Source organism: Tripterygium wilfordii, chromosome 11 (genome assembly GCF_013401445.1).
Source record: "Tripterygium wilfordii isolate XIE 37 chromosome 11, ASM1340144v1, whole genome shotgun sequence".
NCBI lineage: Eukaryota > Viridiplantae > Streptophyta > Magnoliopsida > Celastrales > Celastraceae > Tripterygium > Tripterygium wilfordii.
This window is the reverse complement of record NC_052242.1, coordinates 813,189-828,462: the sequence shown is the minus strand read 5'-3', so window position 1 is coordinate 828,462 and position 15,274 is coordinate 813,189. Positions and strand designations below refer to the sequence as shown.

General features: G+C 37.4%; 3 protein-coding genes across 3 annotated transcripts; all 3 read left to right on the top strand.

Moving 5' to 3' along the window:
• The first annotated feature begins 7 nt into the window (after positions 1 to 7).
• LOC120009361 (protein AUXIN RESPONSE 4) lies at positions 8 to 2,469 on the top strand. Its single transcript, XM_038859920.1, has 2 exons — positions 8 to 1,280; positions 1,916 to 2,469. The coding sequence occupies exons 1-2, from the start codon at positions 108 to 110 to the stop codon at positions 2,171 to 2,173; spliced, it is 1,431 nt and encodes a 476-aa protein (XP_038715848.1). The 5' UTR covers positions 8 to 107; the 3' UTR covers positions 2,174 to 2,469.
• A 1,073-nt stretch (positions 2,470 to 3,542) lies between these two features.
• Positions 3,543 to 10,016, top strand: LOC120008606 (probable ribosomal RNA small subunit methyltransferase B). Its single transcript, XM_038858980.1, has 18 exons — positions 3,543 to 3,677; positions 3,945 to 4,007; positions 4,102 to 4,256; positions 4,507 to 4,620; positions 5,007 to 5,072; positions 5,577 to 5,660; positions 5,751 to 5,837; positions 6,398 to 6,489; positions 6,594 to 6,654; positions 6,891 to 6,950; positions 7,347 to 7,407; positions 7,714 to 7,821; positions 8,352 to 8,470; positions 8,613 to 8,684; positions 8,825 to 8,910; positions 9,064 to 9,160; positions 9,234 to 9,493; positions 9,588 to 10,016. The coding sequence occupies exons 1-17, from the start codon at positions 3,560 to 3,562 to the stop codon at positions 9,363 to 9,365; spliced, it is 1,575 nt and encodes a 524-aa protein (XP_038714908.1). The 5' UTR covers positions 3,543 to 3,559; the 3' UTR covers positions 9,366 to 9,493; positions 9,588 to 10,016.
• A 712-nt stretch (positions 10,017 to 10,728) lies between these two features.
• Positions 10,729 to 12,728, top strand: LOC120008500 (F-box protein At1g55000). Its single transcript, XM_038858845.1, has 2 exons — positions 10,729 to 11,188; positions 11,938 to 12,728. The coding sequence occupies exons 1-2, from the start codon at positions 10,754 to 10,756 to the stop codon at positions 12,307 to 12,309; spliced, it is 807 nt and encodes a 268-aa protein (XP_038714773.1). The 5' UTR covers positions 10,729 to 10,753; the 3' UTR covers positions 12,310 to 12,728.
• Positions 12,729 to 15,274: the final 2,546 nt, after the last annotated feature.

Below are 15,274 nucleotides of genomic sequence, written 5' to 3'. Positions count from 1 at the left end.
AAAAGACTTCCTAGGAAAAAGAAAAAGAATAAAGCTTGAGCCTGGAACTTTATTCTCTGTCTCTGCAATCTCCACTCTCACTTCCATTCCATGTAAATTATTCAGAAATGGCGATCATTACAGAAGAGGAGCAATACCCACAACCGAAGAACCCACCACACCAACCCCCTCCACCTCCAAAACCGAAATCTGACGAGAGACCGAACGTATTCGCCTTCTGGTTCTACTTTACAGTCATAGTATCTGTCATCACCTTCTCTACCGTCTTCTTTGCGTCTCTCTCCTCTTCAGACCCCAGATCGTGGTTTCTCTCTCTCCCGGCTTCCCTTCGCCAGCACTACTCGAGAGGACGCACTATCAAGGTGCAGACTGCACCAGGGAGATCACCCATCGAGGTATTCGCATTTGAAAGTGGTAAGCTTAGATCTGATGCTGAGAATGTACTAATTATTCATGGATTCGGTATTAGTTCCTACAGTTTTGGTGGGGTTGTTCAGAGTTTGGGGTCCAAAGGGGTTCGTGGGATTGCTATGGATCTGCCTGGAAATGGGTTTTCCGATAAATCAACTGTTGAGATTGAAGAGGGTGCTGCAAGTGGGGTTTTAGGGAGGTTTAGGGACGTATTTCGGATTATTAAAGAGAAGGGCTTTTTCTGGGCTTTTGATCAGATGATAGAAACTGGGCAGATTCCTTATGAAGAGATAGTGACTAGGTTATCGAAAAGGGAGGTTGTGAGGCCTATTGAATTGGGTTCTGAAGAGGTAGGAAGAGTGTTGGGACAGGTGATTGAGACAATGGGGTTGTCTCCTTTCCACCTGGTTTTACATGATTCCAGTCTGGCAATGGTGGCAGATTGGGTTAGGGAGAATTCTGGATTGGTCAGAAGTGTGACACTAATTGATACTGGACGAGAGCCAGCTATGCCTTTATGGGTTTTAGAAATGCCATTGATTAGGAACTTTGTATTTGGATATAAATTTGTGTATGACAGATTGATCAAGGTGTGTTGTGCAAAGGGCATTGGTGGTTTGGAGGCAGAGGCACATAGGATTCTCTTGAATGGAAGGGATGGGTGGAGATCGGTTGTGGGTATGGGAAGGAAAATGAACTTTAGTTTTGATGTTGCAGAATGGGGTGGTTCTGATGGTATGAAAGGGATGCCTATACAAGTGCTCTGGTCTGATAGTTGGTCGAATGAATGGATTGCAGCAGGACACCAGGTTGCTGAGGCGCTACCTCAGGCAAACTTTGTCTCACACTCTGGAGGACGGTGGCCTCAGGTGAGGAGTTATCTTCCCCTAAATGCATAGCTTATACTCAGTGCATTGCTTATTTTGTTGTATGTAATGAGACTGGGAGCTTTCCGCAATCAGCTGTTTGCTTGATCATTCATTGCTGTTAGTCAAAAGTTTGTTGAGTTTTTTAGTACCAACCATTGCTTGTAAAGAAGTTAATGAAACAGTAATGATGATGAACTATCTCTTTTTATAGGTTAGTGGGGAAAGGGAAGGGAACTCACACGCTACACACACACGTGCAAATCCCACGAGGCAAGGGCCATTCTCTTAGTTATGTATATGAGATGTATAATAATAAACAAGAGAGACTTAGTGGAATTTCGTGTTCGTCATGGTCGATTTCACTCATATTTCATTAAACATATACTACGGAATCAATGAGCTGTTAATTCTTCAAGGTCCTGATAGTGCCTTCTTGCTAGTGTTTGTTGAAGGAAATTTCCCCAGTGGAGAGCCAAAAGGCTCACTTCTACATAGATTTCTTTGTTCCTTTTTCCTTCTACATGAATAATTACCACATTGCTAATGATGCTTTCTGTATATCTCTTTGTCAATGATAATGCTAAAAACTTTTTGCACTCCAAATTTAATTTTCTCCATTGATTTGGTAACCTCAGGAAGATACTGCCGATGAGATAGCTGAGGATATTTTCAAGTTTGTCTCTTCATTACCAAAATCAGTTAGACAAACTGAAGAAGAACCTATACCAGAGCACATCCAGAAAATGCTCGATGAAGCAAAAGGCGATCATGATGATCATCACCACCACCATCATCATGGTCACGGTGGCCATGACCACCAAGATGGACATGTTTATGATCATGGAGCTGGATACATGGATGCTTATGGACTTGGTCATGGATGGGGCAGTTGATATGCTTGATGCTTTAGTTGACTCAATGAACGGCTATTGACACAGCTGGTGATTAGATTCATGCCATACCTTACTCGAGTCATTCTGCTTTGTGATATTTTCTGATACTTGATGTTGTTAAGATCATGTCATATTAGATTTTTGTAATCCTATAGCTTGTACGGACCTATGATTACACTATTTAGATGCAATTGGCCACAATTGTTTTTCATTGATGGCTATTTTTGGTAGTTGTGTGAAGGTTATATTGCAAAATACTGGTCGGTTATGGATCAGTTGACCAGTAGTTCTGTTTCTCTGGAGCCTTTTGATGTCATTAAGACTCTAGCTGATTATCATAATGTAATGCTTTTGAAAATGTTTTCAAATCCTAGACTTGTATTGAGACATCATTTTTTGGTACCAGTAATCGTTTCTTGATGCCGATAAACGTTATATGTAGAATCAATTATTATTTTTAGAATTGTCTATTTATTGATGTCAATAATCATTTTTTGGTGTCGATAAACGTCATATATGAATCAATTATTATTTATAGAATTGTCTATTTATCGTTGTCGATAATCATTTCTTGGTATTAGTAATCGTTTTTTGGTATCGATAAACCTTATATGTGGAACCAATTATTATTTATATAATTGTCTATTTATCGGTGTTAATAATCATTTCTTGATACCAGTAATCGTTTCTTGGTGTTGATAAACGTCATATGTGGAACCAATTATTATTTACAGAATTGTCTATTTATTGGTGTCGATAATCATTTATTGGTATCAATAATCGTTTCTTGGTGCCGATAAATGTCATGTGGAACCAATTATTATTTATAGAAATATCTATTTATTGGTGTTCATAATCGTTTCTTGGTGCTGATAAACATGTGCATGTGTTCATATTTCATAATGGTATTATCATGTTTATGATTTTTTTTTTACATCGAGGGAACCTCTTCAAAGCGGGACCCTTTAATCCACCGTGGAGGACTAATTGGATTTGGGCACTGCACCCTTATAAGTTTCCTACACGGGATCAAGGTAGGTCGTTGGTATTTTCCTTACCCCAAAGTATTTGCGAAAAGTTTGAAATCTAGGATTCATTGTTTTCCTTCTGAAATTTATTTATTAATTAATGATTTGAAATTTCTCTTTTGATTATATTACCGGTCAACTTAAATATTAGGTTTTTGGTCACAGTAGTCGGGAAGTCAGAAGTATAAACAGTTTAACAGAAATCGCTGGGCCTTCATTTTTCCTACGAGTTAAACTTTACAAAGCCCACTACATTTATGTGAGCCCAATATTTAGCTTACTGGGCTGGCTCATGGGCCTGACTCTCTGCTAAATTTACTGATGATTATCCAACCTGAAACCAACTAGTCGACCAACAATGGCGTACGTGCTTTCCCATGGCGCGGTTCTTTGTGCAGACACACGCGGGGCTATGTCTAAGCCAATGAAGCTTGACAAGAAGAGTAGGGAGACTGCGATATCAACTCCTAGAACAGGTAATCTCTCCGTTTGATTGCCTGGAAACTGTAGCAAATGAAAATTTACAATAACCATAGGACAATTCAAAGAAACAAGGAAAAAAATAAAGAGAGAAGTTTCTTCCAAATGATGTTACTATTCACTATGCTCCTGATATGAATTGGGTGTCGCAATTATCTGTGTATATATTTGTTCGTTCCATGTGATTATATCCGAGCGTGAATTGTTCGCTTTGAATGCTGGTTTCTCTGTTCGTGCTTTACTACAAGGTTATGATATGGCAGGTTCTCTCAAACCCTCTCGAAAAACCCAGAAGCTGAATTTGGAGGTTTCCCCACATAGAGCTGGTAAGTACTAGTTCTTTTTCTGTGACTATGTGTGTTCCTTATTCGCCTGTATTAGGTGGTCTGAGGCTCATCTTGCTTCATTTTGCTTACATAGTGTCTGCGGTGAGATTGATGAGAATAGAGTTTGGTGGTGCTTTTGCTGATCTGTTGAACGAGAAGGGAAAAGGTTCTGGTGATAATGAGATGAGATACGTTGAAAGAACCCTTGGGTTTTGCACCCGGGATTTGGAGGATCGGGATCTTAGACTGGTTTTTCTCTTTTGCTGTTGTATTATTGTGTGCTCAATTTTTATTTATTGCCTTGGCATTTCATTATAAAAAATAAGAGAATCTTGATTCCACCTTTCAATGCCAGACTATACACTATAATTATATAATTTATATCTGATTACAGTCGGAGATTGCTTGTTCTAGTCTGTTCATTTTGAAGACTCCTTCAAGAATGATATACCTTGCGTGGATGACATCAGGTGAACTTTCTTTTTTTGAAAATTTATAGGTTACAGACATTGTTGGAGGCACTATTCGGTGGAGAAGATATATTGATCATTTAATTTGTGCCCTCTGCCATAACGAGAAAACATTCAGAAGCATGGAACCTCTTCTTTTGCAGGTAACTTTTATTTTGTTCATTTATTAACTTTTATGCATTGTCAAGTTGGAACAGCAAAAATATAAACGTAATAACTGGTCTAAAACAGTTACATATTTGTAAGACCCAGGAATTTATTGGAGTACTCCTTATATATGCAAAGTCTGATGATACGACACTTCATTGGGCTCCATTCAGTAGGTCTATTGATATTAGATGTGTACTAACTTTCTAACGATATGCGGACATATTTTCTAACTATATAGCAAACCCTGCTTCCTACCTGGTGAAACTAATTGGAGGTTCTCCATTTACTGAAAAGTCATTGGATTACTTCTTGCTTAATACAATGAGAACATTTGGACACCAGAAACTGTATTGAATTTCTTGTTTATTTTTGGTTTTAGATTCTTCGAATTGGCTTCTTTGAGATTGTCAAGCTAGAAATGCCAGCATATGCTGTTGTGGATGAGGTGAGTTACTCAATTTTTTTTCTTCTAATATACGTTTGGACAGAGAGTTTTTATTTTTTCTAATATGGAGGGAGATGCCTGAAAATGTTTAGGCTTTAGGCTTTTCTTATGTATATCATAGTTTCAGATTCTGCCTTTGGGTCCTTAGACTAGAAATACCTTTCAAGAGTGATGGACGAATTATATATTTTGATGTAGCAATTGAACTATTTGGTTTATAAACGGAAGATCTTGTATGTAGTACCTATTACATGATTGGTCTGAAACTCTAAATAGTAAATTCCCCATAAAAAATAGTGGAATTTATGTGATGGAACTACCATGCATGATGAAAGAAGTTTCTTCTTTTTCTCCGAATGTCAGTTTATCATCAAGTTACGTTTGGTTATGATGTTGAGATCTATCTCAAATGCATTGGTTCTTGGATGCATTTTATCATTTTGTACATCTTATCTTTGGTTGTTTGATCTTATTTTCTGGATCATGTTTTATACATGACTGCAGAATGTGAGACTCGCGAAGGTTGCCCTGAGGCCTGGTGCTGGTAACATGGTTAATGGAATCCTTCGGAAGCTTGTCTTGCTTAAGGTTTACTACTTTTTGTCCTCATGCAGCAAATCAAACAGCATTTCTTATGGCCTCGTAAAGTTTTTAGTTTTTTTTTTTTTTTTTCCCCAGGAGAACGACTCCCTTCCTCTACCCAAATTGGAAGGTGCTGGACGCGCACAAGCACGTGTTCTCGCTACTCTTTATTCTCATCCTGTTGTGAGTTTATAATTGTAACATTATTTCATGATAAGCTTATAATATCTGTCCGTCGATTATATCTTATCAGAGGAAGTCTTTTCCTCTTTTGGAAGTAACAAGGAGTTGAAATTTTAGAACCTGACAGTTACTCAATTTGTATTTTAGAACATGTATATGTTGCCAAATTAAGAATCACTCCAGTAAGTGACTAAATTAAGCCAAACTTGAAACTAGACCAATGGCCACAAATCCTCATTCATGCAAACAAAATTTTCAGGGTACTTGTTCTTAAATCTTGCTAGGTTTATCCCTTTAGCATCTGTTGATTGTTTGGAAGAAGGAATAGGAATAGGGATGAGACAATTTGGTCTGTACTCTCAAATCTCTATCAAGCCTATCTCATCTTTTTATTTCATTTTGTGGCAAAGCATGATTTCTTCAGAGTTCTATTGTTGCATGGTAAATGAAGATACAAAATGGTACCTTTTGCTCCTCGACTGAAGGCTTATAATTGGTGCTGTTTGTGCTGCTATCTCCCTTTTATTTTTCCACCATGTTGATGTTTTGTTCTTTTGTAGTGGATGGTAAGGAGATGGACAAAGAATCTTGGACAAGAGGAAGCTATTAAATTGATGATGTGGAACAATAGTGATCCCACTTTCAGCTTGAGGTTTCTGGCTGCTTTTTTACTTTCTTTCAGGACACAGCGTCACATAAATCTCATAGCTGCTGCTTCTTATTCTTCTTCAATGAGACTAATAATAATAATCTCAGGGCAAACATCGGGAAAGATTTTACCAGAGCTGACCTTGTGAAGCAGCTTAATTCGTTGAAGGTATCTGATCAGTGCTTTGACTGGTTTTTCTCTTGTAGATTATAGGTTAACAATCTAATTTTCTGCTTCTTTCTTTTTAAAAGGAAAAAAAAAAGTAGTATTCATTACTGGACATCTCTCCCTCCCTCCCTCACACACTGAGACACATACACACATGCATACACATACTTGCACATGCGGACAATATTAACTTGTCACCACGTGCCTTGACTGCTTTTTTAATGAACTAATTGTAGGTGCCTTATGAGCTGTCGTTGCATTTAAATGATTTTTGCCGCATCAAGACTGGGTTGCAGGTACCTACCTGTGCAATCTATAGTTGTTTATCAATAATATGTTTCTTCATAGAAAGGTGTAAATTCATCAGCTTCATTCTTACTACGTTGCGTTTGGTCTCTAAAGTTTATCCTTAATCCTACTATATTTAACACAATCAGTCCAATTCCTGCTAAGCGTAAGAGTTGTGTTGGGTTGACAACTCATGTAGTGTTTTGTTGACTTTTAGACATGAATGCTTGGTTGTTTTTCTTCTAAGGTGCAACATGGTAAAAAAATGATTGTGATGAAATGAGAATGCGAAGGGGACATTTGGCAATACAAGAAAAATTAATGGAAAATTTTGAAAATGTTTGATCCAAGGTTGGGCCGAAGCGGAGTGCATGGTCCTTATTAGCTACTTATACAATATGCAGACTATCATACAAGCTGGATTGCTGAAAGATGGTTTGTGCGCAGTCCAAGATGAGAGTGCAGGTTAATTTTGATCTCGCTTTTCAATAAGGCTTCACCAACTATTTTCTTACTTTAGTGCTGATATCTGTATGAGCATTATAGTCGTGTTTTTTCCTGAAGATGTGGCATTAGCCATAGATTTGTTATCATTCACGTTTTTCATTCACATTATAGCATTATAGTTCTTTTTTAAGCCAGTTTGCATGAAACCATATTGTTAAAACCGCTTCTTACTTAAATTCTCTACAACAGAATATATAAATATCCACAATCTATCACTTGTACTAGAAGTGGAGATTTCAGTGGTACATCACTTTTGATCTGCAGGTCTGGTAGTTTCTATCGTGGATCCTCAACCTGGTGAGAGCATTCTTGATTGTTGTGCTGCTCCAGGAGGAAAGACTCTGTATATGGCTTCCTGTTTGAGTCAGAAAGGTATTTCTTATACCAACATAGGCCAGATTTGCAGGTTGTGAGTGATGGCTGCCTTCTTTTTCTGTAGACCAAGAATTATGTTCCAATTTTTTTATTTACAAACCTTTCTAGGAGTTCTGATCACCTATAGGCTATAGCTAATGAGAGTGTCTTGTTGAACCATGTGCCATGTACTCCATGCAACAATTGCTGTCCGTAAAGACCTCTGTTTCAAAAGGGTTTAGGTTTGAGGCTGAAAGGCCACAAAAGTAGTGTTTTTGCTGGGAAGAACAAGGTGGATTTCATTGAGGAGTGCTTGAGATTAAATTTCAAGAAAGTATACATGTATTGTATTGTTGAGTATTTGAATTATTTGGCTTGAATGAGATCTTAATCACCCCGCCATTCTAATGTTGAGATAATAGAAAATTATTGTTTTGGCTAAAATTCAATTATGGCTTAACATTTAAGTTATAGACCATGTAGATTTTTTTTTCCAGGTTGAAAGCATTGATGATGTTAATCCCTTGTTTTCTCATTGGCAATGCTAGGCATGGTATATGCAAATGATATAAACAAAGCCCGATTACGAATTCTAAAAGAGGCAGCCAAGTCCCATGGGGTTGATGGTGTAGTCACTACCATACATGCTGATCTTTGTGTCTTTGCTGTAAGTGATAACCTATTGTAAGATGAAATGGAATCTCTGGAAAAATGAAGTTCAATATGTTCAGCTCCTCTCTCACTGTGAAAAAATAAACTTCATGTTCTTTCAGCTCTCTCTTACTCTCTGAGACAATTTTTTTATTTAGGTAAATAATCCGGTGAAGTTTGACAAAGTTCTACTGGATGCTCCATGTTCTGGACAAGGTGTTCTCTCAAAGGTGAATGAGAAATTGTATTATGAAATGATAACTATCAAAAACTTCTAACAAAACTGAGAAGATTTTCCTGTACTATTGTACCTAGTTTTAAAATTAAGTAAAGCTTGGCCTAAATGTTCTTTTTCATTTCCTTTTTGAAGAGAGCTGACTTACGTTGGAATAAGAGGTTAGAGGATTTAGATGAACTCAAGAATTTACAGGATGAGCTCTTTGATGCGGCTTCTAGGTGAGTACAAAATTCTTTTGTGATGTCTTCTCTTGCAAAAATAGCATAAGAGAGTGTGTTATTAAGAATACGAGCGCTTACTATCAAGGATTCCTACTCTTGGATCAGATGTAGTAGTATTTTATATGTGTAACATCTATGGTGGTTTTATAGATCGGTAAAGCCTGGAGGAGTTTTAGTATACAGTACTTGCTCCATAGATCCTGAAGAGAATGAAGATAGGGTAGACTCGTTTCTTCTCAAGCATCCGGTATGGGTTACAGCATTGCATGTTATATTGGTGATGACAGGAATTTAACACAGAAGATTTTTCTCTCTGCCAGGAGTTCCGAGTAGATTCTGTGGAGAGTTTTGTTCCACCCAGTTTTGTAACGTCGCGTGGTTTCTATTTCTCTGATCCGGTAAAACATTCACAAGACGGGGCCTTTGCAGCTCGTCTAGTTCGATCCTTGTGAAGAAATGAGTAGCAGTCGGGCTATGAAATTGATGGTCACTGCAACAGAAAATTCACATTCGTTTACACAATGATTCCAACCTGCAATGTCTGATCACCAAGACTTGCAAATGATGCTGAAGAAATCAGGTATACCATTTTAATGCGATTCTCCCTCAGTCATTCAGACGGTCTTACTTTTTCCTTTTTCTTTTTACTGTTTCATTTCCTTTGATTTCTGAAGGTGATAGTTGCTTGAACCCGTCATGTGCAAGTATGCTGCAAAGAACAAACCCTACTTGAACCCACCATGGGAATCAGATCCAGATGATGATGATTGATTTCCAACTGATTCCACTGTTGAGAGAGATGACATTGGATGCTCGAGGAACCTCAAGAGTGATGCTTCTGATTCAATAATGCTAGGCAACAACTCTCTAAAATGTGTGCATACATATGACAGTACGAGCTGTAGATGAAGTTGATTGTAACAATTTTGTGGTTAGTTTTCTTTTTCCTGGTGGGTTTTGAGAGTTATATGGTAATGCTATAATTTTGCCATTAATGTCAATGAACTATGTATGTTGACAACATCAAGGAAATGGGATTGATTCCCCACGTCACTCTTCACCTTGTTTGGTTTATAGAAGCGAGAGTTAAGTGGGATGAAGAAGGGGAAGTCTCATTCATTGTTACTCTCAAACTGAACATTTTTTCTCCCCGATTTGGTTAGTGAGCTATGAGAGAAATTTGTTTATTACGAGTATTTTTTTGACTTGTTCATGAAAGTTTTAACTCATTTCTAATTTCAAAGATATTTTTATAACTCATTTCTTTTTTTTAAAGGTTTAAACCCAACATTGCATTCTATAATATTAAACGTTACACTTAGTGTCACGTTAATAGTTTAGAAATTTATAAACCCTAACAGAGTAATTTCAAAGTCGAAGAACAAATGTCAGACTAACATCGGACGACATCAAGATGCATTTGAATAACCTAATTCACCTCTCTTAACTTTCATTAATTCTATTTTTCCCCCAAACAAGGTTATTACACCTCTCATCAACTCTTTCTTTACCTTCACTCATCCTTAACTTAATTTAATCCCTTTTTTTTCCAATTCAAATATGGCCTTAAAACTTAAAAGAAAGGTATTTGAAATTTTGAATAGCCCAATAAATGTAAAAATAAAAGAATTTATTGAAAAACAAAATGAAAATTTAAAAATTAGAGAAGTGAAAAATAAATATGGGGATCATATTAGGGGAAAAAAGAAATTTTAAAAAATTAGTGGAATAAAAAACAAATATGAGGATATTAGGGGGACTAGTTACCAAATTATGAAGACTATAAAATATAAATCCAAAACAAAAGATCTCCACTTTTGTCCTAAATCTGGAAGGAGAAATGGATGGTTGTGGCGATGATGATGGAGGAGCTGGAGCTCACCTCCTCACGAACCCCTCAAACCCCTCTTCTTCTATCGCCTCCTCCGATCTCTCCACATCAGCGTCCGTCGGCGCCGCCTCCATCTCGATATCCTCGATGAACTCTCAATTCGAGGCTCTTGCCTCCTTCGACATCCTCCGTCTAATCTTCGAGATGCTGCCTGTTTCGGACCTGGCCCGCGTCACTTGTGTCTGCCGCTTCTGGCGATACGTTGCCTCTGACGGCAACATCGTAGCGAATGCATTCATGGCTCCCTGGAAGCTCAAGGCTTTGGTGGGGAAACCATTGCACGGAAGCTTTTGGCGGGACAGCAGCATCTCCAAATTCGCCATCTCTCACCGCATCAGACGTGGGGATACCGTGGCCAGCCTGGCCATCAAGTATTCGGTGCAGGTAGTTTGGGAAATTTTTTGATCTTGTGCTCTTAATCTCATAAATTGGGTTTCTATTTGGTATTTTAGGAAGTTTGATGGTTTGTGTGTTTTGTGCCTTGAGGAATTTTGACCTGTCAAGGGGCAATTCTACTCCATTGAACAGCATATGAAAGAATCAGCTGGAATTCCCAAATAACATAACAAGTTTTAGATGATCAAAGGAATCCATTCTCTCTTTGTTGCAATGAATTTTCTCTTCTGTTCATTGAAGAATAATTGAAAATCAAGCAGCGAGTACAAACATGAATGATAAAATCTCAGTGAAATTGATACGAATCAACTCGGCATTTTGTTACTTCTGGTTTGATTGTGTCCTAGCTCTCATCGTTGGAGGGAGTTGCATTGTTGATAAGTTAAATGGTGGATAATTTTCCGGAATCCTGGAGAATATAAGTATGACATATGCTATGATGTTGAATATTTCAGGGAGAATTTTTATGAGAAGGTTTGAGTGTTGAAGAACTGATTCAAATGTATTTGGGTTTATCTTTGTGACTATTATTTGTCAGTCTAAGGGATGATACATCACATTTGTAGATTTCTAATGATTGAGTTTTTCGTTGAATGTTTAGGACAATAGATATGGGTCATTAGGGAGCTGGACATGAATGTGCACTACTGTTGTGTGAAATAACTTTCCTGTTGTGGAAGTATGAGATAGTTGGCTCTACCAATTTCTTGTCTAACCCCCTCTTATTGTATTTGCAGGTTATGGACATAAAACGGTTAAATAACATGATGAGTGACTATGGCATTAATTCAAGGGAGAGACTATTAATACCTGTAAGCAAACCAGAAATCCTTGTTGATGTCACATGCTTCATAGAGTTGGATACTCATGCAAAAAGGGAGGTGGCTGTGCTGTACTTGGAAGGTGGGCCTGACACAAAGCTCAGCCACGTCTTCAACCGGACCTCTGACCGAGGCAGGAAGAGGGTTATTGACTCCATAAAGAGAAGCATGCAGGTTGATGATGGAACTGCTCTATACTATCTCTCTCTCTCAAATGGTGACCCTCGAGCTGCACTTGCGGAATTCTCTGCAGACCTAAGTTGGGAGAGGCAGGTAGGTATAGCATAGTTTAGTCATGCTATACTGGTGAGGTATAACGTACGGGGAACTATTGATTTCATGAGTTTCTAGTGTGCTGGTTCTCCTATTATGCCCCATTATCAAGAACGGAGAGAGGGCATTAATTTTACTTGTCTCCTTAAGGAAGGGTTTTACTTGATTCAAGTGCATTGTGATCCTCTGTGAATAATGTTGAAGCTAAAGCAAGTTCTTGATTATCTTCTCTGGTGAGTGATGGTCAACCTTGAACCTTCATCCTTTCAAACTTACTAGTCGTATTGATGCAGTATGCAATTGTGTGGTTGAATTGTATAAATATATGAAAGCTTGATGATGTTGTGGATCTATTGGAAATGTTACTTATAATGGATGTATATGTTTGAATTTTCCACAATCTTTGTGCAATACCACAGCTAGAGATCTTGCCACTCCCTTGCTGTCTCCTTACTGTTTTCCCTTGGATTTTGATAATGCAAATGTCATTCTTATGTTCTCTAATGTGTTACACAGACCATAATATGTGCATATATCTTCTTATCCATTGCAGCTTCACATTTAGGAACTATGAAGGTATTGTATTACATGTAACAATTACAGAGAGTCTATGACAGAACTGTTGAGCCCAACAACTTTTTTGAGTGTTTCAAACCAAAATTGTAGAACACCTGGTTCTTTCTCTCTTCCAGGTAGAGGTGTAAAGTGGGTCGGCCTAGCCCGGTCCATAGATGGCCCAAAGTACATTAGGGCCCAAGGGGCAGGCAGAACGGAACGGGCCCAGCCCGGCCTTATTTTATAGAAATTTGAAGGAAAATGTGTTACTGCGTGCTTTGAATCCATTACCCAAGTGTATAAAGCTGAAGAGGTAATCACTATGCCACAGATGAATGATGATTATTCCCTTAAATTTGAGATGGGTCAGGAACCCAGCCCAGTTCATGAAGAGATGTTGGGCCGGGCCTAACACAGCACGTTGACCTTGGTCAACGGGCTTAGTCGTTCCTGGCTAGAGACGCGTTTGACACTACTTCCCGAGTTACAGTGAATTTCCTCTCTTGACTCCCAAGACAAGCCTTCTCCTTCCTAGTCATAGCACAAGGAGATTAAGAAAACAAAATGAATTCAATGTCTTGGATGGTTGGATACCAAGTCTACAACTCTACATAGAAGTCATCAGACAGGTAGCAATTATTATAACACGTCACTACCTATCTCTTCTTCCTGGGAAACAATCTTCAAAATGTACTAGGCTACAAAATCCTATCTCATAAGATAGCACGATCTTATCTAATAAGATAACACATGTTAAAACTACGTATAAATGATGTGAAATATGTCACAACCCAACAAATTAATTGCTCGGGTTGAATTGATGTTCGATACCATGTTAAGATTAATTACTTTGTCATTCAACCCAATAAATTAACTTATTTGATAGAATGACAAAATAACTAATATTAACATTGGTATCGGACGGAAAATCTTGGGTTCAAATCTCAGCTTCAGCAATTGAAACTCTCTTATTTGTTGTTGCCCTAAGTGTGAGCTTTTGTGTACGTGTGTAATCCTAATGTTGGGCCTCGTTTGTTGTGCACGTGTTGGGTTGTCAGATCGCACGGCTCACATGTGAGGGGAGAGTTAGAATATGTATAAATGATGTGAAACGCCTTAATCCAACAAGATAATTTATTGGATTAAATGACAAAATAACTAATATTAATAACATGTTGCTATTGAGAATTGCATGCAACTATGATGGTGTTCATATTTTTTCAAATCTGGTGAACTTGTTGATTATTGTTTTGTTAAATTCAATAACTTGTATTATTGGATAACATTTTTAAGGTCAAAAACTACCATTCATGGGTCCACAACCAAAATTCAAATTAAAACCCTAACTAACACATGCTTTAATATTTAGGTAACCACGTTTCCTTTTTTTTTTTCCTTACATCCAACCGAATTTTGCATGACCAATAATCTTTTTGCTTGTTCTGCTTGAGTTTATTCAAAAATGTTAGAGATCCCAGTAAATGAGATCTCAATCATCCCAGTAATTCATCTTATCTCTTGATTGATGTAAGTGTAGGTGTAGAGATCTACAAAACCTAATGATTGAAGCAGAGAGTGACGTGTCATTCACTGGGATCCCTATCACTTTTGGAGTTTATTTGACCTATTGGATTCCGTTGTTTGTGGCTTTACCCTTAGGGAATGTCCCTTGTACATATTTTTTCAATGCAATTTTGCTTACCAAAAAATATATATACATGCGTTCTCACTTGCAGACGTCCGTAAAAATAGTAACTCTCGCGCTCGCACTGTTTCATTGCACTATTTCTGTCGTGGAATACATTGTTCGAATGTATGTATGTATGTATCATGCATGTTTTGTTGATATAGTTTAACTTATCATTGTGTCTAACCATTATCAACAAGTGCACGTACCAAAACCCAATTCAGAGTCAAAATTTAATTTTGCTGGATTTGGCCCTTAATTGGAATGCCGAAAATAATTTGGAACCTAATTTTGCCAAAATATGAGAAATTCAAATCATAGAAGAGAACTCTTATGATGGAGTATTTATGGAATTTTGAGGACCATATATCAATATAGATATCCAATTAGGCTTGCAGGTTGGGATTTCTTGTGGATCTCTAATATTGGACCAACTCTTGTGTGTTGATTAGAATTATAATTAATTAGTGTAAGAGATGGTGATAATTAAGCATACACCTTTCTTAATTTATCATATAATCATGGCACAATAAGGTATGTTAATAGTCTAGAAAGGCTGCTAATAAATAGTATGAGAGAATTATTCTTGATTTAATGATGTAACTATACATATTATAAATATTTACAAAAAGTAAGAAACAAGAAGAATATATGATAATTAAAAAAAAAAAGAAAAAAGAAGCACAATTTGGAGAATTTCAAACCTAACAGTCCTTTTTCTTTTCTCTCAAAGGATAA